Source organism: Calidris pugnax, unplaced genomic scaffold (assembly GCF_001431845.1).
Source record: "Calidris pugnax isolate Ruff unplaced genomic scaffold, ASM143184v1 scaffold44, whole genome shotgun sequence".
NCBI lineage: Eukaryota > Metazoa > Chordata > Aves > Charadriiformes > Scolopacidae > Calidris > Calidris pugnax.
In genome coordinates, this window is record NW_015094506.1 from 1,615,960 (window position 1) to 1,641,248 (window position 25,289).

Genomic DNA, 25,289 nt, shown 5'->3' on the forward strand with positions numbered 1-25,289 from the left:
TCCCGTAACTATTAGTTCTCTTATTTTCAGCAAAAGCAAAGAATTTGCAGGTAAACAAATCATACTCCATCCTGCAGGGTTGGAGGCCAGGTGAGTGGGAACGTCTTACATCACAATTATTGCTTCTAGAGAACAAAAATTACATGAAGCAGTGTTCTTTTCTCCAATGGTAAATATTATAATAGATCAAAACTCCTGGAGAAGAAAAGCTCCAGGAATACATCTGGGATAATAAAGGATAAAATGTATTACAATTATGAACAAGCAATACTAACAATAACCTAGTATAAGAAGCACTGAATGCAGTGAGGAGGAGGGGTGGGGTATTATTTTTCTTGTTACTAGAAAGATATAAGATGTCTCTCAAAAAACGCAGCACTACCTAGAGAAACAATCTGAAGAAAATAAAGACATTATTGGGAAAGCTGGGCTCCTCCACATCAAGAAATATTGAGCTTGATGTCCATGACACCAGTCCAGCTTCTTGCCTAGGTTCTGATAAAATATTGGTCAAATACTTCAGATAACGGTGTATTTCCATAAATGGTGTTTAAAGGAAGTGTCCATGTAGCAGTCATGTATCTCAGACTTCTTGAAACTTTTGGTGTGAGGGCTTAAGGCCATTGGTGTCACCCTAATTCCACGTAATCTTGTAGCTCCATCCTAAGGACCATCAGATAAAAGTGCAGTCAGATAGGCAGTTGAACACAGATCCTAAATATCTGATTAATACAACTGGAACTATTTTATAAAGGCTTTCAACTGTATCAGCTAAAAACTGTGGAATCCATTTAACTGTGAAAGGGGTCAAACCTGAAGTAACGGAACAGTATATGGAAAAATTATCAGGGGATCAAAACACTGCTGAGTTTTCATCTTTGCTGCTGAAAGCGTGAGATATAGACACCATCATCTTACCCTCAAAAAATGAAACTTTTGCAGGATTAAGTCAGTTTGATCTGAAAAGTGATACCTCCACTAATAGAAATAAAATGTCACAATTTAGGAATTCAAATGTTCTCATATCAAGTTGACTCAACAAGAGGTACCGTCAGTGGCATCTAATTAATAACCTTATTATATATCTCCCCTTTGAAGCAGGTGGTTAAACTCCAGATCAGCCTGAATGACCTTACCCAGGCTGAGATGGTTTCAGAAGACCTATGAGAAGCGTGACTTCACTGAGTGCTTGTACTGTCAGATGCACAGCATGGCTTGTGAAAACTGCTGTGAAAAAGTGTCATACAAAGAGGTGTACCCAAGTAAGATGAACTTTCTTTTCCACCACAAGAATGACCTAGTCCTTCAGAATACTTTCTGCTTACAGTGCCTGCTGGACTGCTCTGTGGGAAGGAGCTCACATCTGAACTACCATGCAACACTCCTGAATTTCAGTTGTTTCTCAGAAACAAGCCAATGCCAAGTACTTCATAAATGATGGATTCTAACAATTCCAGCTCCCTGGTGCTGAATCAAGGATGTTTTTTGAGTCTTTTCAGCCTCCTATCTTTTTTCAGCTTACCAATCAAACATGAAAATAAATACACTTGAAGTTCTTTGTAAATCTACAAGCAAGGATCACTAAACATTTTTTTAAGATGCTCACATCAATACCAATCCTGAACTGGAATGCCTTGAACAGTCGCTGCTGTTTTTCTATCAGTAATCGAATGCCTTATGACAAGGATAAGCAAGTGAAAAGCCACTAAGATCTAAGACCACAGTCATTATATGTCTTCTCAGCTTTTTATCTGTTAGTCCCAAGTAAAGAAATTGTGCTGGCACACAGGATGACCATTAGCACTTCTCAGCAAGTACAGGGGATCTACAACCTATACCCCTTATGTGGATCAAAGAGTTAAATAATTTCCATATGTCCAGGGTAGGACAGCAAAATGCTTTCACTTCTCACAAATGGATGATGAAGTTCTGAGAAAGCAGTTGCTGTAATGGGGATACATAGCACAAACAATAGTTGCAGCAGTCAGTTCAAGGCACTGTGTCTTTTTAACTTCTTTTTTTCTAGGGCACACTGGATGATTTTTGCCAAGCCAAATAATTTTTGGAAAATCTCATGTGCAGTAATTCATCTTTTTCTCATTCTCTGCTAAAATAGCCTGCCCTGGAGGTGCAGCACATGTTGCTGCAATAAGAAGGACGTTTAAGAAGCTGAATGCCAAATAGGAATCCTTGCTATTGAAATGTCACAGTCAGCTACTATGATACAAATGTGGGTGATGCCAGTGGAAGAGAGTTGGCTCCTTATTCCTCACTTCACATATGTTACAAAGAACAGCTACCCTGGCTGCCTGGTGGAGGTAGTACCTAATGACTGTACTGCTTTTCCCTAGAATCAAGAAAAAAGTGGAGCTGCAGAGAAGCCCACAACAGTTAGAGATCAATTATAAAACTAAGAAAGAACTCCAATGTTTCCAAAACACCAGCAACAGTGGGAAAGTATAAGGGGTTTATAAAGGCAGGTATGAGGCTTTATTTTGGAATAGCTCATTATGCAGTAGAAGCACTGCACAATATAACACAGCAGGCAGACTAGGACACTTGAAAGAGGCCCAGGAAATGCTGCGCCTTCTTGCATTGCACTGGGTTTCATCCCAGGATACCAAATTCTTACAGCTCCAAATTTTAAATTAACTGACAACACTTATAAAACCAATGAGAAATTATATAAAAATCTGCAAAACGCTATTCTTGCCTCCCTCCACAGACAAAGCCAGAGGTGGGGCTGCTAATGAAAGCTAGATGTCACTAAGCAGATGACAACAGCTGGAAGTCAGTAACAGTACCACGATTCCCATTCTTATGACCAATTTCTGACCTGCCTTGCCGATTTCTACAGCACTTCTTTCATCCCTGCCTGTTCTGAATAGGCAGAATTTAAGACCCACTGTGATTTTACATAAATTTACTTTTTTCATATTCTGGGCCTGAATAATGGAAACTGCATCTATTTCTAATTTTTATTGTTGCATGGCTTTTTTTGTGCAGAAGAGGGACTGGGAGGGCAGAGGAAGTACTATTAGGCTACTCAGTCTGTATGGATAGATTCTGACCACTTCACAAAGGTTCCACTGTGCTGGGGAGTTTGAATTGCTATCTGTTTCTTGGTGGATACCCATTTCCTCCCAAGCAGTCTGAAGGAAAATATCTTGGCTTACAAAACCTGGTCTGTTAATGTCCAGTCATCTGTACTGAAAACCATGCATAAAAGACCCTGTTCTTTAGCACAGTAGCATTGTGTCACTACTACAAGCATATTTTATCACCTGAGACTTCACGTCTCTGGTATTCAATATGTTCACTAGTAAATACACAAAATCTCAAATATAATGTCGAAATTCAAGTCTAAAACTAGGCCATGCAAGTTAGGAAAATCTGTACAATGTTTTGATTATAGACTTTGGTTTTAAAAATCTTAAGTTTGCATTTAAAAAAAAATCATTCTTTAAAAGAGAAAGGGAAAGGGCAGGAAGAAACAGCAGTCTATGCCTATTATTTCACTGACATGCAGTAGACCAGTTTACAGAAAGACAAAAGGCTGGTGAAATGCAGGAGCATTGCAAGCCCACCATAACATGTGACGGTATTTGACCAAACCTGCAGTGCTGTAGAAACACTTTAATTTAATATCTACCACTGTGTAAATGAATGTAAACATAAACAGATGCTGTGTTTCACATCCTGGTTTGCATTAATAGCAATTAGATCTTGCATATGAAGTGGAAAAGAAAGGAAGGAAAGTAATGTACATCTGCTTTATAACTTTGTGTGAGAGCCTCTGAGGCATACAGTGAACTACTTAAAAAATAAACAATAGTGTGCAGTATATAATCTGCGTGCAGTGCAATGCAAATATAGTCTAACTCTTATAATCCATGATAGTTAGTAGCCAGTCATTAGTCCTGGGAAAATAAATTGTTATGGATGGCTGGTTCCAGTGAAGCTGCTTGACCAGGAAAATGGTGGAACACAGGACAATGCTGGCCAGTTTTGTTGTTCAAGGCTTTATCTCATCACTGCTGTCATTGTTACCCTCTGCAGTTGATGTGACTGACACCAAGCTAATAATCTGTATCATCTCACATCTTCCCAATTGTGAATCAGCTCCCTCCCTCCCATGTTCAGCAGGTGGTAGCTGCAGTTCTGGCAGAAGTATTTGCTTGGACACGGTTCCAAAATTGGTACATGGCAACATATGACACATACAGCCCCATCAATGCTACCATTCATCGGAAAAGCTTCCACTGGTAGGAAAAAAAATCATGACAGTAGATTTGCTTTTGGTGTCACATATTACACAAACAGTTACAAACAGAACTTATGGTAAAAAAGCTAACATTGTTGGGATATTGGCTTAGGGTAACTTTTGCCTGGATAATACAAACAGGACTTGGTTGCCGTCTGGATCGTGAAGGGAGTCTCTATGGTAAAGGTCCTCGCATCTTAGTTGGATTGGGTGAGACTCCCTAAAACATGGTTCTGTCCAAATTTTTTAATCCAGCTGGCCCGTGGTCCTACAATACCACTGTTGGACATGCATAATCCATCACTATAGATTACCTTAACCTACATAGAAAACAGTTCTTAACAATCTTAAGTAATACAAAAGACTGCCCTACATGATCATTTCTACACATGTAGGAACTATTTCTATTAATTGTCTTACCCCTGCACAACTAATTAATTTTGCAGCAGGAACTGTTGGGAAATTTCTGGGACAACCAGATTCTCCACCCAGGATGTTAATCAACACATTTAAGCATACAAATTGGTCTAGGCACAGCAGGGATTGCCTAGGAAATCTTGAGAACAGTCTGAAATTCCCACTGTGATAGCTCCTGTAATAATCTGTCAAATACTTTTTGTGCAGATGGCCAGCAGTTCAGTCAATCACCTAGTTTCAACATGGTCTGCTGTCTCAAACCAGCCCTTTTCCTTATCTATGCAGATGACTAGCCTGGGAGTTCCTGGACCACCCTGGGAATTAGTAACTTAAGTGCATTGGGAGTGCATATAGGCACAGCCCTGAGACCCAGCTAGACTACAATCATAATTAAAGAATTAAACTTGATTTTCCTGCTTAAATCTCATAGCTCTTGCCCGTCTATCTGACCAAATGATGTCAACGTCTGACCCACTGAACTGCCTTCACAGTTCAGATGGAAGTGGTTAAGGAGTGACTCATCTCCCGCTTAAGTAAATGCCTAAAGTTAAGTAATATATATGCTATGCATTATGTCAGCGTGGTTTTGCTCTCTGGATCATAGAGATTTTGACTGAGTGTGCAGACTACATCAACATTTCGGATATGAAATCACCTAAGGCAGCACTGGCAATGAGATTTGTGGTCTATTGTTTCTGGAAAGAGTAAAAGCTGGAATATTGTCCATATATGCAGCAAAGTATGAAGCTTGTCAACACTTCACTTTCAGGTCAAATGCTCATCTATTGCAAAAACCTATTCACCATCCCTACCTTCAAGTTCACAGAACAACTGCAACATGTTTGTGGGCTGAACTATTTCAACGACATGGATTTTCTGCTTTGCTCATGGTGATGAGACTGTGTTTATCTGAGCCATCACAGCACAGCAGAGCAGGCAACTCCTCATTCTACCTTCTGCTTCCCTCAGTTCACCTGATGTTGTCAGCAATCTATCAGGCAACACCTGGGAAAACAAACTCTCCTCATCTGTATTCCACACATCACACATACAGTTCTGCTTTATCAGCTGCTTCTTCTGCTCTGGGCCCGTGCAGGTCACAATGGGTTTAATGCCTATACTGCCTTGTGAGTGAACTGACACCGGATTCCATGTTGAATAATGAAGTGTAGAAGCTAAGTGCTCATGTTGCGCATCTTCAATAGTTAGACTGACCTAAAAAACCCCACACTATCATTCAACCTCAAACTGGGACAAGCCTGATATTTGCAAGCCACAGCTGTAACGGATCTTTAGATCAATGTTTTCCACAGGTATGTTTTTTTCTTTTATTTAGTGTTCAAAGAAGACAATTTTCAGTTTCCAGTTATTTTGTGGGACACATTATTGTAATAGCTACATCTACTGCACTAGGACCAAAGCTGAATAACATGGCTAATGTGATCATATAAAATGAACCTACACTGCCAAGTAACGTTCCAGTTTGTAGTCACAGCCATATGTGACCACAATAATTTGGAAGAGTTATGTGTGGCCCATACTGAGTAGAACAAGAATGAAGTCTGCAGCTATAGAACAGGTCAATTACTGGCACCATTATCAGCTGCCCACACTTCAAGGATGCTTATGGTTGATTACTAACTGCATGTAGCAAGTACAGTTAATGGGAGAGAGTGGCACTGGCAGTGCAGTTCACAATCTGAACAGCTTCTAAGTTGAGGGAGAGCTTTTAAGCACTTTTAACCACATCTCCCTTGTGGTTACTAGCAAGGCAATGATGATACAGGCCAAGTTATGTTGGGGAGGTTACAAGCATCTTAGTAGAACTGGCTGTTGCAATCATTAAATTAGATGTTTAAAGAAATACATCCTGCAAGCTCCCAACTCAACTGTGTCTGCCCCTTTTCCTGGAAACATTGCTATCTTGGCTCAGTTCCACAGCCAAGTGTCCTCCTCTTCTGCCTCATCCCCCATCATGTGCCTCAAGCAAAGATAGACCTCTCCCTGGCCATCCTTTCCCGTGTTCTATCCCTCTTCCAAGCAGGCTGGTGTTAGTTTGGCAGCACCCGTGCTTGAGAAAATGAATATGGGCTCTTTTTGGTGCAGGATGAAGATGAGCAGCTGTGTCACCTTGAAAAGTAAGTCTTCTCTAATATTTAAAAGGAACAAGCTTAATTTACAGCAACAGATAAAGTAGATATATTGGTTTGCTGGCCCTAGAAATTCTGGGATAATCAGTGGTACCTTGTCTGCCTTTACTGCAATGATGCATCTAGTTCTCCTCTAAAACCTGAAAGAAAACAACGCCTACTGCAAAGCATTATTTTCTATGCTTTCGTTCAGGACAGTGGTTACTCTAACTCAAAGCTAAAGAGCATGCCTTTTAAGAACTACACGATATATTAAGAAACATTGCCAAATACTTTAGTCTCGAAATTCTGCCTTTTAAAAAATTAATACTCTAGTGGAAAGTGCTGACTGAATTCTAAATAGCTACTTGAAAACAAAAAAGCATCCATACTATTTATGGAGGATCTAACATTATGTGCTCCCTTCCACTGTTTGAGCAGGGGCAGGAGACAGAGTAGGACTCTTCCCAGGACTTAAGGGGTTAAGCTAACATGCCAGCTCCTGCTGCATTAGAAGTAAGAAGCTGGAAGCTCATACTTACCCAAAGGGAAAAAACCAAACATGAAATGAACTGTTTTCTGTAGCAGCTAAAATGTGTTCCAAAACAATGAAACATTGGTGAATGAAATCTAAGCAGAAAATTCTCAAGCTACTATTCAGTTTAAACCCTTCTAAATGTCAACAATTGGTATTGATTAGAGATTTCAAAAAGAGCTATGGAGTATCATTAAAACTGAAACATAGTATATACTGTAACACTGGATTCATAGCTCACTTTTGAGAAAGGTAGACCTTCTAGTAAATATTCCAACATCAGATCTATCTTTTCCTAAGACTGGACAGCACAATATAGCTCCAAAGAATACAGGTGAAACACGTGAACCCAAAATAATCATTAAATCCTCTCTAGAGGCTATGTAGGAAACAAATGAGATGAGCTCCTGCAACTGTCTGTAAACAGCTCCTCTGTCTTATTTGCTAAAACTTGCAGGATGATCTGGATATGAGCCAACATCACACCTGTTTTTTTAAAAATTCCATTTATATTTACAGCTCTCTGCTGTCCTTTGGCAGTGCCTGTCACACTCACCTATGCCAAGTACAACTTTATAATGTGTTTTTTGACTATTGAAATGAGGAAAATTGCTTGATATGCAGTATGATGAGCTCTGAGCAAGAGCAGCAGACCTGGAAAGTTGTATTTATGCATCAGTACCTGCGTCCAGTAAGAAAGTGGTCCCCAACCTAAAGCCTGTGTGTTACATGCAAGATGGTACTGTGTTACTTTAGGTCATCAGACATATAAAAATTAAAGTTGAGTGAAGATGGAGGGACAAACCAAGACTTTTCTATGTAGCCTCATATCTGCAGAGTGTTTTCCCTATAAATAAGCAAATTGGAGACCACTGAAGTAAGCTCTCTTGGTTATTATTTACTTAACTAGATTGGACAATACCCCGGTGACCAGAAGGAAAACACTAAGAGGTCTGTCTTGTCCAGCTGAGAGGCTAATTAAGCATTGTAACACCCTACAATTTACAGAAAAGCACATGCAGTATAGACACATACAAAATTTACAAGAACAAAGCGCCTCCTTGCTATAAAGAACAGAAGGGAGATCTCTAGCTAATTAGGTTAATATCCGCTTATGGCTTCACGTAGAACAACCAGTAAAACAATCAAAGCAGCTAGAAACAAAATATTTTTTCTCAAGGATGATTTTTTCCTTTTTCCATCTCTTTCTACAACTTTTTGTACTCAAGATTGTACAACACAGTGTGCTTTGAATTTACCTCTTAATTAGCACAGCAGTTTGCTAAATTTTGTTTTTCCATTGTTTCAGGGTGCTGTTCAGAACTGTCTGATAAGTCATGCAAGTTATTGCCACCAACTCTAAATGCTAAAATTTGAATACTTCATTCTACCTCTACAGCTAAAAAACATGCAACTCAAACTCAACGCTCTGCCTCCATGATTTCATTTAAACTTTCTAACTATGAAAAGATAATTACTTTATGCTTTGAGTAAATTATTCTCACCCCCTTCCCTTTCTTCATATTCAGTCCTTTAAAAGGGCATCCATATTAAAAAGCTAGCTGTTTCAAAATGTAGTATTAATACCTCATCAGAGTGTATGTACTTACAGTGTTACATGCCCATGCTTAAGGAATGCTGGGAAGTTGAGTGTTTCCAGTAACAGACTTAGGCTTATTCAACAAAGCACTTAAGATTCCACCATTGCTACCAGAAAGAGGCAACCTTAGCAAAACATAATGTGATCAGATGCAATTCAACCTGGGCAACCAGAACCCTCTTGATAGCAGGTAAAATTTTACTTAAGCTGCTAAACAACATATTCCATTAGCAGAGAAACTGCACTGATTTTAGCCACCTGTTATCTTCTAGTTAGGTGTAACTGGTGTAACAACCATATGGGCTAGAATTAGTTTTAGCCAGGGAGAATATTTCAACCAGCAGTTCTCCCACAAGTCACCAATCCAGAGAGATGAATAAAAAAGGGATGACAGGAAACCAGAAGTGTATGTGTAGCATTTGTGTTTGTCTTTACCTTGAGCTCATCTGCATCATAGAAGTCTATGCGCACAGCAGGGACCATCCATGTCTGGAACAGAGTGGCCAGGATCTGTTTGGCAATTGCATCTGCGATGAGGTGGAAGTGGAGTGGGTTTCGCCTGATATGAGAAGAGAGAGAAATGCATTAGTTCAAAGGTTTCTAATTCCTATCATTAAAGGACAACATCAGAACTTATACAGTGTTATCTATGTCTAATGTCTCAAGGTAAAGCATAAAGCATGTTCGGTGGAGTCCCGCTCTGTTGCCAAAATGCTGAGACACTTACAATTTGAATAAACATGATGACAATAATAGAAATACTGGATCAGTTTCTGGGTGGTTGTAAGTAAATATAGCTCCTTTGACTTCAGTGAAATGTGATGATTTACAACAGCTAAGGATCTGGTCATCTACCAGCTCCTTAAAAGGTGGCCAAGTTAATCCCACTTTAGGGACTTGAGCTGTGAAAGTGATTGCTTTCAGTTTCTAGGTTAACCTGGTTATTTATTTTTGTGGTAAGAACAGTTGTCTGTAGAGAAGTGGGAGTGGAAGGGAAGGTTAAAAAATAATCATCTGAATGAGCTGAAATTCCAGGACCATTGACTTTACATGCATCTTTTCTACAAAGCAAACTTGGGCTATCAATAGCTGTCCTATGGGAATCCAAAGTTAGATGTTTCAGGTGAGTGCCTTCTAGCCACTGGCTAGTGAATAGAACAGAGATTGTAGATGTCCCCACATCCTTGCCTCTAAGAGGGAGGGAGGGTTGAAAAAAAGCAGGAAGAAAGAAAATATTTTGCTTAAAAACACACGATTTGGATTGATCTCTGTAGTTATAGGCCTTGGGCTTTGTAAAAAGCTTCAAAACAAGATGAGTGAAGCCAGTATTAGCAGGAGTAGCAGGGTTTGGACAAAGTGTATGGATATAGTAATATATATAGTAGTCTGTACTAAGCTCTCTAGTAATGTGAACTTGGACATTACAAATACCATGTTTAAATCCCTTAACCTTGCTTCTCTCTTTGAGGGAAAGCAAGCAACATAGTCTGATCTTTACTCAGCTTCTGTGGGAGGAGTATGAAAACCTGCCAGTGGAAGTTAGGAATGATTTGCAGTTTTCCATGCTTAACCCTAGGTTAGCAACTTTCCCTGTCAGGAGAGAAGGACAGAGTTTGCAAAAGTCACTAAGAAGACAGATGGTTCATTTAGACTTTAGCATTAGCTCAACCTTTCTTTGATCCCTAGGGTGGAACAGTGGGTCTCATCTTTGTGAAATTTATAAAGGTAAATGGGTGCACTTGTTAACAGATATTTTTCATCTAAAAAGAGGAGCATTTAGTTTCAGATGCTGGTTAAAGTGGAAGATAACTGATGCTACTACATTCTGTTGTGTAAGTGAAAAGTGAGGAAATCTGTGTTAGCTCAGGCCAATGTATTTCCATTACACCCTTGGGCTTAACCCAAAAGATGAAGGTTATTTCTTTGTCCATTTCCTGCATTAATGAACAATAAGTGCCTTTCTCTTTAATGCTACTCTTCTTGCTTTGATGAGTAATACTGCTTCTCACTGAACCAAGTCCGCAAAAAACTGTAAAAACACATATAATGGTTCATAGTATCATAACACCTCTCAGAAGAAACAGGAAATTCTTGTGAGAAGCAGTGTATGGCTGGATTTTGCAGTGTTAGAAATACTGCACCTAAGGTCCAAACCAATACCCAGGGATGTCAGTGAAGCTGTTGTGTTGGCTTCAAGGGCACTGTGGATCAAATTACTTGCTTACAGGAAAAGCAGAAAAGGGCTTCAGAGAAGCCTCATATATGAGATAATCGTGATGGCAGAAAAAACCCGCAGCTGATCTGCATTTAACAATATCCAAAACACTAAGCCACAACATGCTTTCCAAAAAGACAAAGGTCTTTCAATCTCCAGCTTGCCCTGTAGTGCGGAGAGGAGAGGGAAAGACGTAGGCTGCCAGCTGCTGAGTGTCCCATTACCAAGCTAAAGGGATCACAGCAATTATATCTTCTTCACCAGCCCAGCAGGAGAGAAGAGGACATCCTGGCTCATGCAGATTCTGCAGTAACCAGGCACCTTGCCAAGAAAAAATTGGGAAATAGCAGTGATCAGGAAATACATTTCATTAGCAGAGAAAAGGCCAAGAGAAACAAAGTACACCACCAGTGGCTTTGGGTACAGGCAAAGCAATTCCTCAAGACAACTAGGTGTTAAACGTCAACATACACATTCCACATAGGTCCCTCTGCTTAGCAGGGGCTGAGTCCAGTATCTGGTAGGACTATTTCCCAGCTGGTGTTCTTTAGTAATTTCTTTTCCTTTTTTTCAGGGTCATTTATCTAGATGTTGCAAAGTAGAATAAGAGGAGTAAAAAAAATCAGTTAAAAACAAGAAAGCTACATCTTCTTTCAAATCATCATTTAGTTAAATGGAATTGATGTAAGATATTTGAAGATGAAACACTAGTTGAAAAGAAAAATTCCAATACAAAGACACTCAGATGTTCAGTAGCAGTTTATGCTTATCTGAATGACCCAGAGTGTATGAAACTTAAATGAGAACAAGTGGGTGACATTTTCTTTAGTTCAGCTCCAACTGGGAAAAAGAAAAAAGGAGTAGTTGTACTCCCACACGGAAATCTCTTTCAAGTTGTTAGCCTCATGGTAAAGATTCAGCTGGAAGGAAAGTATGTGTCAGAGGCAAAGTAGAAGATTATCACTTACAAAAATATATTCCCAAAACAGAATAGTGACCCACTGACATCTACAACTAAATGTGTATCAGGCACAGAAAATTTTACTCCAGACGAGATTTTAGTTATGTGAACTGTGAGGTTTAGCATGGCGCTAGAAGCCATCAGAGCACAGACTCAAACCTGGAAGACCTTCTGAAGGTAACAGTACTAGCATACACACAGATGACATCTTTCACCTCTTTTGGTGTCTGCAATATGCAAAGCCTAGAAGACATGAATTGCTTCAAAGTGTTTATGAAACAAGTTCAGAAGCTTAAAGATCAACCAACATCCATTGTAAAAGATACAGAAGAGATTCTGTAAGATGAGAAATCTTTCTCAAGAGATATGAGAAAGGGATGTCATCATTATTTGCAACAAGACTGAATCACTGGCTGTAAGAATTAGGGGTGATAATCAGGATCAATTCACTGAAAGCTACGTTTCATTAGACCCGGATGCTTTGCTGTACCATTTAGTGTGAGTGAAAGCTATTCCATTCTTCAGACTGGTCTTCCAGACAGAAAAATCTAGGGATACAAGGTTTATAAAACTGAAATCAAACTGTACTGGTCCTATGATAAGTTAAGAGATAGCCATGTGGAAAGCTATCCTTCACAGGCATTTAGCAGCTACAGGTTAAAAAGTCTGGGAAAGGCCAGGGGAGATACCTTAGTCTTCTGGAGGGAGGCTTGAGAGTCCCTCACTCGGGCAACAAGGAAGGGTAGCATGGTCTTTGAAGAAGTTTAACGAGAAGCTGGAGACACTGAAGTTTGCTAGTGGAAGTTGAGTGGCATGAAACTGGAAAAAATGATGCTCTGGTTAAAGAAAAACAAGACTTCTTTCTGTTGTGAAGGTAGATCATGTTATGAAAAGTATTTCAATGCTGTGATTTCCTGCACTCACAGGGGAGTTAATGAGATGATCCAACATGTTTCTTCCAATTCCCTGAGTCTTAGGACTTCAGTACAAGCCATCTTTCTTGGGTTGAAGGGAACCTGGAATCAAGTCTCAGCGAAAGTGATGACCAACAAAACCTCCTCTTCTCTCACTCCAAAGGTGAGGTGGACTCCGTTTGACTTCAATTCCTCTAATGAGTTAAAAGCACAGCTGTGTGTTATTTTTAATGTATATGTTATCCCATATAACTCATTTTCCACTGGGAAAATCAACAGAGTGAAAAAACCACACATGGTAGAGATTGGTCATACCTTGTACTGCTCAAAAGCACTATACTGTGCGACAGTGGCGCACAGTGCAACTGTGTATATAATATAGGTCAACATTTGATTTTTTTAATAAACTTCTCTTACAAAATTAATAGGTTTTTGAAAATTACTGGTATTCATGTGAATTCAAATATTTGGAAGTTGAGGTTTCTAGTGTCCTGGGTTTCAGAACAGACAGCCCTTGAACTCTCATCCCCAGATTTTCCAGATTCCTCACTATAGAAGCAGATATTGAAACAGCCAGAGAATTTCTCCTAAGGTCCAGAAATATTTAATCTTGTTTACCTCAAAGTTTTTGAATGTCTGATTTTTTACCAACTACAACTTTTCACAGTTCCTGCTATGTGGAAAATGCTGACACGCCAATGTCTTAATGCACAAGAATGTCATTTCAAAATATGGGTATTTCCCATCAACTGGAAATTCAAGGTTTTAACCACTCTATTTAGAAAACTGCAAATCTTCCTACATTAAATTATTTCCACTTATCTTAAGATCAGGACACTATCTGAAAAAGCAAACCATACAAAAAGAGCAGACATTTACTTTCCTAAAATGCTTTCCTCAAAAAGGAATGAAAAGAGATTCTGGCCAAGATTTTCAAGCATGGATGCTTAAATATAGGCTCTTAGGCCTAAATATAGGAGCTTAAATGAATGCTCTCATTTTCAGAATTGCTGAGGTCCTATAAAGTTAGTAAAATGAAAAGAAGTCAGTAATTCTAAAAGTCAAGTTATGAATTTAGGAGCCTGTTCTGAAGTACCCTTGTCTATATTTTTTTTTTTATCATGATGTCTTATTTTTACATTTCAAAACTTCTTATTCTTCATCAGAGTTTTGATCTGCTTGCTCAAGCATTTGTGGCCCATTCTTTTTGAATAGCCACTGCCACAGAATCAAATACAAAAATCTACAATTGAAAAAATGAGTAGTGAACAAGAGTCACTCTTCCCTTCTGTATTATTCCATAGCTCAATTGTTAGTAATTTAAAAAGCAGCTGCTTGGTTGCACAGTTCCCTCTCTGCAACAGAGGAATTTTATTTTCTGAGAATATAGAAAGGTCAGTAGCCCAGGGGGTTTATTTCCAAAACCTATACTTTATTAAGGGAAGCACAACAAGATAATACCTTTTATATCTGTAACAAATGGTTATAAGAACTTCAAACAGAAATTATAAAAAGCAGCTTGGGAATTTTTTTTCCTAATGGCCACATGACAATCCCTCACTCATACAGGGAGAATTTTAATGTGAAAATCATTACAGATTTTTCATACCCCTTCACATCCAGTATTGATTAAAATGCTCCCCAAACTATCAGAGAGATCTTAGAGATGCACTAGCTGCCTCATTCATGGATCTTCTTGTTTTGTGTTAATGTATAGAAGCTCTTTGGGAAACAGTAAGAGATTTCATGGGCAATTTTTTTTTTTAAACATTGCTTTCTCCATTATGCCTCCATTGCTAGGACAGCTAGAAAATACAAAAAGAAGTGTGCATTACTGATGCATCTATATGGATCAGAGAAACCAGTTCAAGCTTTATAGTTCTTGCCATAAGAATCTCCTACAAAATAGACTGACATGTTAGAAAAGTTGGAAACCATGGCAGAGGTTTTAAATTCTCAAATTAACTCCATTAAGGCAAAGTGGTCTCCATGGAATACAGCCATTAGATTATGTAAGCTTTAATTACCAGCCACTGTTGACTTGTGACTTTTACTTGGAAAAGACATGTCATCCTTTTTATTTAATTTAGATTTTCATTTGGTTTGCTTTATTCTACTTATTCTAAGAAAAAAAAAAAAAGTTTATTATTCATACAGCAATCTCTCACAGTGTTTCATATTCTAATCTTAAAAATACTTAGATATATGCTTAACTTTGAGGCTATAAGCTGCCTTCTTAAAGCAAAGAAGCTACTTCATATTAGAAGGCATTTGCCCAGTTGACTGGTATTATTTACACTACAAAACCCCACCACCATTACTATGCCACTATTGCTGCAGGACAGACTGAGCGTACAGCTAAAGAAGTAATCACAACAACTTCTACAAAGAAGAGCGACTAACATAGGGAGAAAAACCCCACAAACCAGTATTTGCTGGCACAAAAGAGGAGTTAATTCTTCACAGATACTCAGGCTGACCTAAATGCCCGCAACATGTTATAATTGTATAATTTTGGCCTTTCTTTGTTCCCAAATGAAACAAGGTGTTTAGCACGTCTTTGGAAAAGATAAGAGCACATTAAAAATAATTTTCACTCTTACTAAAGTTAAGACTTACCTAAGCAGAGAAAGAAATAATCTTTGCAATATGAAACTGTAACTTGTGGGCTGTTTCTGTGGCACTCTAAGCTTACAATTTTCAGAAATGGCGCAAAACATTGAAAATTACCAATGTAACTTGGATCAGAAGCTGCAAAAAGTTTCACGGCGAGCTCTTAGCCACAGGACACTGCTTCAGTTTTGAAAAAGAAATGCAGATGCTTTTTGCATACTACTATATGCACTGTTTCCAAAAGTACTTCCATTTCATTTTGCCCATTTGTCCCAATATCTTTTATTGTTAGGATTTAGTCTTTTGCTTTGGAAAAAACTAAAGTTAAATTGCACTTAGGACACAGTGATAGCAGCTTGGCTGTGTTAAACTGGCTCAGAGAGATATATTTCTTTTTACCCCTGCAACAAATTTGTAAAATCTGTCGCAATTAGGAACTAGAGGCCCAGGAGAGGAAAGCAGGAAAGTTGCAGACTAGGACTAAGTACTCATTCTACCAGTCTCTCTCTGTGCAGCACTGCCAATGAATATTTATAAGAGTTTGCAAACCCTGCACTGTCCCAGCTCTGCTGAGTCTCCTCCTGAGAACAGACTGTCAGTTATGTCAAACTGGGTGTTAAAAGCTGCTGGGATTCTGTGGCTCGAGCATAAGTTTTTCTAAAGACAAAACTGGAATCAAGCTCCTTCTCCATTGGAAATGAAACACATTTCTGAACTGTGGTGTTCTAATAAGGAATCGACCACACCACGCCTTTCCCCTTCTCTTCCCACTCTCAGAAACCTGAGACAGATATAGTTTCTCAAATGGTTGAACAAGCAGCTTGCCTAACTCTTGCAATATATATATGGTATGACTGGAATCAGAAACTCGCTTTTTTAGACCTGGGGAGAGCTGAAATGTTCAATATGCAGGATTTGCTGTACATTCATGCAAGAGAGAAGAGACAGCACACTCCATCTATAGAAACTCCTGTAGTTTTGATTCTTAATGACCCAGCACCCCTGCTGCTTTGTGTCTCTATCTAGCACTCTAGCTCAAAGTTGGGGGTGTAACAAATATGTTAATGCACGGAGGGAAGACAATTAGACTGACACGTCCTCCTTTTCTCAGCATTTTTCCATTAGACAAGTAGGGATTCCCTACAGAACTAGGGAATTTAGGTACCTCTTTTTGTATCAAAATGCACAGCTAAAATATGCTTTAATCACTACAGTAGACGAGAATGCTAATAGAAGTGCATGACATCTCCATGAATTCCAGACAAATTCACTGAAATCAGTGCTCTTACAACAGTACAACAAACACCAACTGAAATGCAGCAGAAACAGGCAAGGATATTAAGTGTAGTTGCTTTGAGGGGCGAGTTTTTTAATCAGTGGACTGTATTCAGGGTGTTGCAGGGCAGCATTCAGGTGCAACGCTACAGCTGCCCAAGGAAAACCCACACTGTGCATGGCTACGTAACAACAGCTGTGTCTTTCAATTATACAATACACTCTCCTACACTCTTGTTACAGGCAAATTCTGCACCTGCTACATCAGGTTTCATTGAACATTGATCACAAGAAACTTCAAAAAAGGAAAAAATAATCTCTTTGACAGTATATTTGGAGGCATGTTCATTCTGTTCCTGCAAAACTATATGAGATTGAATGTGCGGTCCTACAAATGAAGGACCAGTAGCCTAACTTTAGAGATTAGGGTAGAACAAGCAAATTTCTCCACTGGCAACATACAGTCCTTGCAAATATCTGCTTTGTTTGGTTTATTTGACAATGGCATCTAGGATACGTTCCCTGGTGAACATTTAGAAGTTAGAAGAAAAGGACATCTTCACGCCTGTTTGCATTAATGACCCTCAAGTCAGATATTGAACTTGCTACTGATGTAGTGAAGCATCCACTATCTGAACCAACCAACTTCAGCTCTTCTAACTCATTCTTCCTAATGCAATACCATGACCTGTCTCCATCCTTCGTTCCTACAATTAAATAGATCCTAGCAACTAAAAGCCTTCTTTCCACATACCACAATTTTTAACTGCATGCTAGTCACCAAGATAACATTGCACATGGCAACCAATGCAGGAATCTTGGTTGTAAACCAATTTTCAGCTGAGTTTTTTGTGTGTTTGTTGTTCATTCTCCAGCCTTCTTCATCTCTCCAAAGATAAAGATCTAAGAAAGGAGAGTTTGTGAGGCATGGCCCTCGGCACCTGTAGCCATACATCAACACATCTTAAGAAGCGTGCATTTTATGGAACGTAAGAAATAAATGTCTCTAAGAAGTCTTCTTTGGGAACATCTTCCCTTTCTAGTGAACAATTTAATGCCTTGTGAGAAAAGCTAGTTCCTGGCAGGAACAGACTTAGATTTGTCTTTAAGTATGTTTTAAGCAAACAAGTAAGATAGGATATCTTGAATGTAACTAACTGTATTAAAGTTTAATTAGCCATACTGGACTTTATCTTGATCACCTTTACTGAGCTAGACAAATCTTTAGAGATGACCGGTACTGCTAGCCTAACAGCAAATATGTTCTTGACAAAGGCAGAATACAAAGGCTTAGAAATACCAGTATTAATTCCCTTTGGTTTGTTTTCATATTTTTAATGAAATATATTTCTAAATTACATAATTCTGCCACTACATGGGAGAATTGGTTATAAACCTGCTAATTGCTTTGATGAGTGGCTTATGCAAAACAGGGACGTTTCCTTTAAGTAACACAGAAAGAGTCTGTTTAAACCTTTGAGCTGTGAGAGTCCTATTATTTACAGAACATTTGGAAACATACAGCCTAGAGTTTTCTCAAAATAGATGCAATTACTAAGAGAGAAAAACAGTGAGAAGCTAACCACTAGGATAACTGATCTCACCATAAAAATACGTATTTGAAAGAAATCCTTTAGAAACAACAATCAAAATAGACAAAATGCCACAAATCTTTGCAATATAAAGGCAGCTTACATTGAATAATTCAGAAGTCTAATTTGAAATAGAAAGAGTTTTAAAATTTAGCAGGATTTTAACATTCAGAAAAATTCTGCACCGAGCATGATACGGGTTTTTACTGTTGTTTTTTTTTTTTATGTTTCTTTTAGCATTGTTTTTCTGCTCCTAGCCCGCATCTAGCATGAACATGCTACTTCTCAAAAGACTTGCAAAGGTTTTGTGTTGACAGTGAAAGTTGCTCACATATTTTGGAGAATTTTCCCTCTCCATCTGTAGTCCAGCCAACCTTTTAAACAATATTTACTGAGTCTTCTTCCACATTGTATAAGGTGAGCATTTACATTCTTTTACAAAACATACCAAAAATGGGTAAAAGTTAAAATGGTGTACTAAATTAGCCCATGACATAAACAACAGTCATCCTCCCCGGTATAAAATTATCATTCAATATAAAGCAGCATATTGAAACTACCTCCTCAGTAAATTCTTTATGTTCTATGCATGTTTTATTAGTCTGTTTGTCCTGTTTGAGTCAAACAGACTGATCAGTTCGCTATGTTAATCCACTTTCTGCAACACTAACAGAAAACATCTCTGAGAGACATTACTAAACTGGACAAGGGATATATACACATGCGCACACACAATTTAATACCATTTCTCTTTTTCTGGAACTGCTGCTTATTCAGGGAATTGGTTATTTTGTCTTCATTGTACGTTAATGCCTCTCAATTTTGGGATCTAACTCTGCTCCACATGCTAAAATCAGGTTGCAAAGCCTTCTGAAGGCCTGCAAGTAGCCTTTCCAAAGCCAGAATAAATAATCTGACTTTAATGAAATAATACTGACAATAGTAACAGGTTTACTTTGAAAAATACATGTCTAAATGGGAAGCTGGGATAGTCAAGTAACCAGTGTGTATTTATGAGCATGGATTACCATCTACACCTGTGCCATAAGCTGATGCCAGACATAGACTAAATGAATACAATGCCGTTATTACTATTATTAGTATTATTTTAGAACATTCAAGAGTGTGTAGATGCTTTACAGTACAGATAGATACTGTCCCTGTTCCCACAATGCAACAGGGGCAGCAGGTGGATCCCTGATCCTTCTAATTCACTGTAGAAATCTCTACACAGGTCAATCTATTTGTGGTGCTCATAAATTTCATGCTTCCTTCCTTCCAAAGAAAAAGCAACCAGGGAAGGGAACCTGACTTGCTTTTGAAGTACGAGAATCAAGGTAAAAAGAGCTTACTAATCCATAATCAGATATTCAATATACAAGAAAAAAAATCTACCTTTACCTGTGAAATAAGACAGACTTGACAAGTGTGACAACATCCCGACTGGCGTTGTACCCTGCACAAACAATGGCAACGTGGATGGTCTGTGGGAGAAAAGGAACAAAAAGAGCAAAAATTAAAGCCTGCTCCTGTGTTCTGTCATTCATTAAGGAAAGCACATACATGACAGTGCTATTATTTAGTGAGGCGATTGTTAAAGATCTGAGTGGGTGTTTTGCAGCTGTTTGCAGCCCACTTGAGGCAGTTTGTTAAAAACATCTTAATTGAGTTATAACACCATCATCATTCCGAAGTCATTACTATCCCTAAATTACATCAGATGTCTGAACAGAATTGCATTTATTAGCTAAGAGCATATGTGTGTGTGTGCACATACCCATTTAGCAGCACACAAAATTCTGAGTATGCAAACATGCAGACTTTTTAACCTTCTGAAGTTTAAAATGTATGTAATATGAAGCAGATAGGCACTTTGAAATTTTGCATTATTTCCACCTTAAAGACAGCTACTAAGGAGAGGGAGAGCCAGCTCTGTTGGATGAGGAGCTCGAGTGGGACAATTCACTTGACAGGGGCTGGGGGCATCCCAGTGGTAAGATAGGACACAAGCTGTGAAGGCAGGTGGCCACTTCCATGTCTGTGATTATGAGTATGGGCTGTACTGGGTGGGCAGTGTTAATGTGAAGTTAAATACAACCCCTCCACACACATTCTGCCCACCCTAGCACCTTGGTAAATTATCACTTATTCTGGACCTTCTAACCTCCCTTTCAATATGAGGCAAAGGTTTACTCATCTCTTCAAGAGGAAAGAGAAAACTGAAAAGGTGCTACTAGTCATTATTATTAAGGTAGCAAGTAATAATTTGAAAAATGTTGTTCAGGCACTCTTCTCTGTTTTTAAAACTAGCCATTGCTATTCCCTGTGGACAAAAGAAAATTAATCCTAGCAAATTTTGACTCCAGCTTTCATATTTTTCTGTTTCTTAGTGGTCACAAAAATGAAGGAGAGTTCACCATGCACAAAGCAGCGATCGGGGCCACAGCTGTGAAACTGCAGGGACGCCTCATTTGGCTCCCATTTGAAGCTTGGTTAGCTGGTTTCTCACACACACAGCTCTCATTTTCCACAGAAAGCCCACGATGCAGAGAACAAATGAGGAATTCTGCCTCCTCACATAGTCACAGATTCCCAAAGTCTGGCTTGTAACAGAAGCAGATTTATACAAGAGGTGGCATGTGTTGGGCACATCTAAAGAGTCCATAACCCCATCCATTAACATCGCCTGGTACAGGGCACAATTTGAATCATTTAATTGCCAAGTGGCTGTGCCATTGTGCAACCCCCACATGAACATCGCAGCTGCCTCCAGCCCTAGCGTGCCTCACAAGCTGAGGCACATTGGAGATCTGACGTTTTAAGAGGACTTGAATTAATAAGGCAACTGTCTGTCCAGAGAGGTGTGAGAAAGAAAAGATATTGCAGTACATTTCGGCAACAGCTCTGTGCGGTATTCAGCGCTTTAAATTTATGTTAAAGTCAATGGGAGTTGAGCATGCTCAGCACTTTGCAAAAATTGGTTGTGTTTCTCTCTTGTGACAACAATAGAGGAGAAGTGAGGCTCCTTGCTGACAACTTTCATTGCAGCAGTGGTTTGTACCATACTTATGGGTGTGGGTTCCTGTGGGTGCACAAATTCCTGACACTGCACACTCTGCCTCCTCTCTGGTTGCCAGCTAGTCTTTCTCAAGCTTTTGGGAGACCTAAGAACCTTCCCTTCAATGCCAATTAAAATCAAATTAACTGAGAATGGTTTCATGCCTGCTTTAAACATTTTACCTGAAGACACTGGACCAGGCAAAACATTTTATGGGTTTTGACAGAATAGCACTGTAATATCACTGTCAACATCATTTATACTACCTCTACTTGTCAGAAAAGCTTTCCTCACAGACTTTCTCTCCACCTTTCAAAACCAGAATTTATTCTGTCAAGGGCTTCCCACATCTGTTCTTCTTTTCCTAAATTTCTTTATTTCAAAATTAAAAGTATGCTTTCCTTGGTGTCTTTTAGCAGATGCTGTTATCTTGCACACTGTTCCAACCAGGGTACAGTGAGAAAGCAGCACTTGCTGCTCTTCTGAATGTCGTTCTCTGGTTCAGAGACAGAGGCATCCATATACCTTCTGCTCAGCCTCTCAGTGGCATTTGATACTCTCTGTCACTCCTATTCCTGCCTGCAATCAGCTACAGGAAAGAGCAATAATCCTCAAAGAGAACAGAAACCTAGTCCTTTTTTTTCCAAAGATTTTGCCCACAGCATGCTGCAAAACTCAGTCTGTTCCTCCTTTTCTTGATTCACTTTCTTCTCCCTCAGTGTTTAATTGTTAAACAACATAGTGGGAAAACTGATTAAGTCAACACGACCTCAACAACCTGAAGTGGCTGCAGACATTTGCATCCTAACGGAAAAAAAATTATTTCCAGTTTTCTCCCTGTCTGTTCCAAATACATGTTTGGATAGAGAGCAGCTGCCTGTAGCCACATCTGGGCACGACAGGGCAATAGTGGCTGGAAGAAGGGAGTACTTCAAAGAACTTGCATGCTCCTGAGCGTACTACTGCAAGCATCAGCTCCCAGACTATGAAACTGGTCAGCAATATCACAGGTCTCTCAGACTCCTTGTTTTCCATCTGCAGATGGCTAAAGGATTGTATCCCCATCTCACCAGAACTGGCCACCAGATTCACACAACCTCTGGACTCGATGACTGCAGCTAACACCTAGAAGTAAAGCCAGATAAGCCAAGAATGTTGGACCTTCCACAACATGTGGCAGCCTGTCTGCTTGGTCTGATGTGTCCCTCCAAAAATCTCACACCAAGGCTCTGCGTGCTACACTTGCCCCTCATTTACATTCCGTGATAATTCTAGGTGTTAAACGCCAGCCTGGATATACAGAAGTCACTGTGTGACTAAACTGAGCTCCTTGAAAGTGTTCATCTTTCTACAACGCTCTTTTTAAATTAAATGATAGGCATGCTCATCACTAGTAGATGCTACAATAAGTCTGGACACAGGCCATTCACTAGAGCTGCTTTTAGACAATGGAACTCACTGCAGCAACAGATTAAAAGATGATACATCTTGCTTTCCAGACTCTATGAATTCTTCCTCTACTTATACATTCTATGTGAATACATAATCAAAACAATGTGGCAGATAAACAAACTGTTCTCCCTATAGATTGGGGATCAGGGACACAAAGAGAACTAGTTTTGATTTTTAACAGATATGGGAGCGCTCAGAAAGTACTGAGCGCTCAGGTACTGAAAGGCATATAGGGAAGTTAAGCCCAGGTACTGAAAGGCATATAGGGAAGTTAAGCTTCTTTAGAAAACGGAGTTTAAATAATCCAAGGTGCATGCTAACATGGTTTAAAAACTACCACTTTAGCCACTACAGACCAGGAAAAACCACTTCCGAAAGCAGTAGTTCATATAAGTCCATTCTGGGTTAACATTAAAGGGAAGAAAATATCCCAAACCACATGAAGAACCAGGCCTTAGATCCTATGCTGATGGGAATACAAGGTACAAGAAAAACAGATTTATTTTTTTTTTCTTCCCCAGGCTACTTCTAGGAACAGTGAAATAATGAGCTTAACAAATTCTAATTAGCTCTTATAGCTAGAAATAATCTTTGGTAAAGAATTTCATACTTCAATAATTTTCCAGTAGTATTAGCCAGGCCTTCCACTGCAATTATCCTTCATAGATAATTGTTGAATGTGGTTAGTTACTTAATCCTTCATAGATAATTGTTGAATGTGGTTAAGAGATACTAAAAGCATGTTACAAAAATGTAAATATGCTACAAATGTTTTCCAGAGGCAGGTAACATCTGCTTTTCCTGTGTTTTACAGTGCTTCAGTTGGTGCAGGCTTGCTCTTTGTGGCTCTGGAGCACTACACACTTAAAGGTATTGAGCAACACTGTTGAGAATAGAAACAGGACAAATATGCCTGTTAAAATGCTTCAATTATTATTCTGCTAATCTACTAAATGCTATACTGCTAATCAACCATTTTCTAATATATAATCTCTTTTTAAAAGTTTATAAATGCACACTGAATTCAAACTAAATGCCCAGTTTATGGAGCCACAAGCTGAAAAGATACTGGGAACACACTGTAATAGAGCCATATAATGTGGTTAGCCTCAATCAGCATTGTGCTCTTCTTCTGAAGCCTGTTATCTGCGCCTATGTCTTTGTAAGGACTACTCTTATTACTTATATTTCCAAGGTTTGTGTTAAAGTTGTCTGGGAAGGCATGACAGGGATCTCCTCCCTCCAGAGATAAGGCCCTTGGCTGGAAATCTAGCTTATTCTTGCCATATAATGCTGGTCCCTTTTGTAATATCAGAAGAGTTCTTCTGTGATGCAACAGAGTAAGAAGCAGAGGCTGGAATACAAGAAATCCACTATTTTTTTTTATATAGATCACAGTTATTATCACACAGATTATGGTTTATCAAATATTTAATGTTAAATTATTGTAACTGCACTTTCAAACGTTTCAATCATCACTAAAGACCATTTCAAAGCAGATTCTGAAATGTCAGCTTCAGTAAATCTCAAAGAACTGCCTCAGTAAAATAAACAACCTATTCCTAGCTCTCTTTGTGTCTCCCAGGGCCCCAGTCTTCTTCTCAGGACCCTTGTCTCTTTCTACCCAAGCGGTTGACTCTTGCTGTGGTATATTCCAGGGTCAGAGGCTAAAAAAGATTTAGTTTACATCACTGAAACACTGAAAACAGAGGGTGAATGTAGTCAAGAATGTAGTCACACAAACATGGAACCAGAATCTACAGTAATAGGATAAATGATGAGACCTCTGGCAAATCTGATAATAAGGAAGTTTAATTTTAACTTCCATTGCTGCTACTGAATTACTGAGTGAATTCCTTAAGAAAAAGAAGAAAAAGCTATTTCGTTATCAAAATAGTGTGTGGTGAGATAGGGGGTTGGCAAATAAAGTGAGGTTTCGTATTTTATATAACCATTGCCTCCAGCACAAGGCTAAACCCCACTGAGCAAGAGAATTTATTGGCAAAACACATTATAAACTGAAAGGCCACTTAAAGTATTCCTCCTTTAAGCTGCTATTTTTGTGTCCCAAATTGGTTGGTACATTGAACAACCAAGAACTGAGATTCGGCTCATCACTGCTTGGCATGATAATAAGGGGGAAGTGAGGTTTGCTTATTGATGGCCTGAACCTTCCCTTATTAAAAGAAAAGCCAAAACGCTTACAAGGAGGAAAATCAGACCCTCATTATTGGGAGGAGGGAAAATGAAAACCAGAATCCTCC

The 25,289-nt window shown here is 39.0% G+C and overlaps 1 protein-coding gene across 1 annotated transcript in view; it reads right to left on the reverse strand.

The window, feature by feature from the left end:
• The window catches only part of LARGE (like-glycosyltransferase), a 281,053-nt gene that overhangs the window by 117,737 nt on the left and 138,027 nt on the right, over window positions 1–25,289 (reverse strand). The window contains exons 5-6 of the mRNA XM_014963960.1: window positions 19,917–19,999; window positions 9,381–9,504 (exon numbers count right to left, since the gene is read on the reverse strand). Coding sequence (XP_014819446.1) covers window positions 9,381–9,504; window positions 19,917–19,999 — 207 coding nt within the window. The remainder of the gene's footprint in view (window positions 1–9,380; window positions 9,505–19,916; window positions 20,000–25,289) is intronic.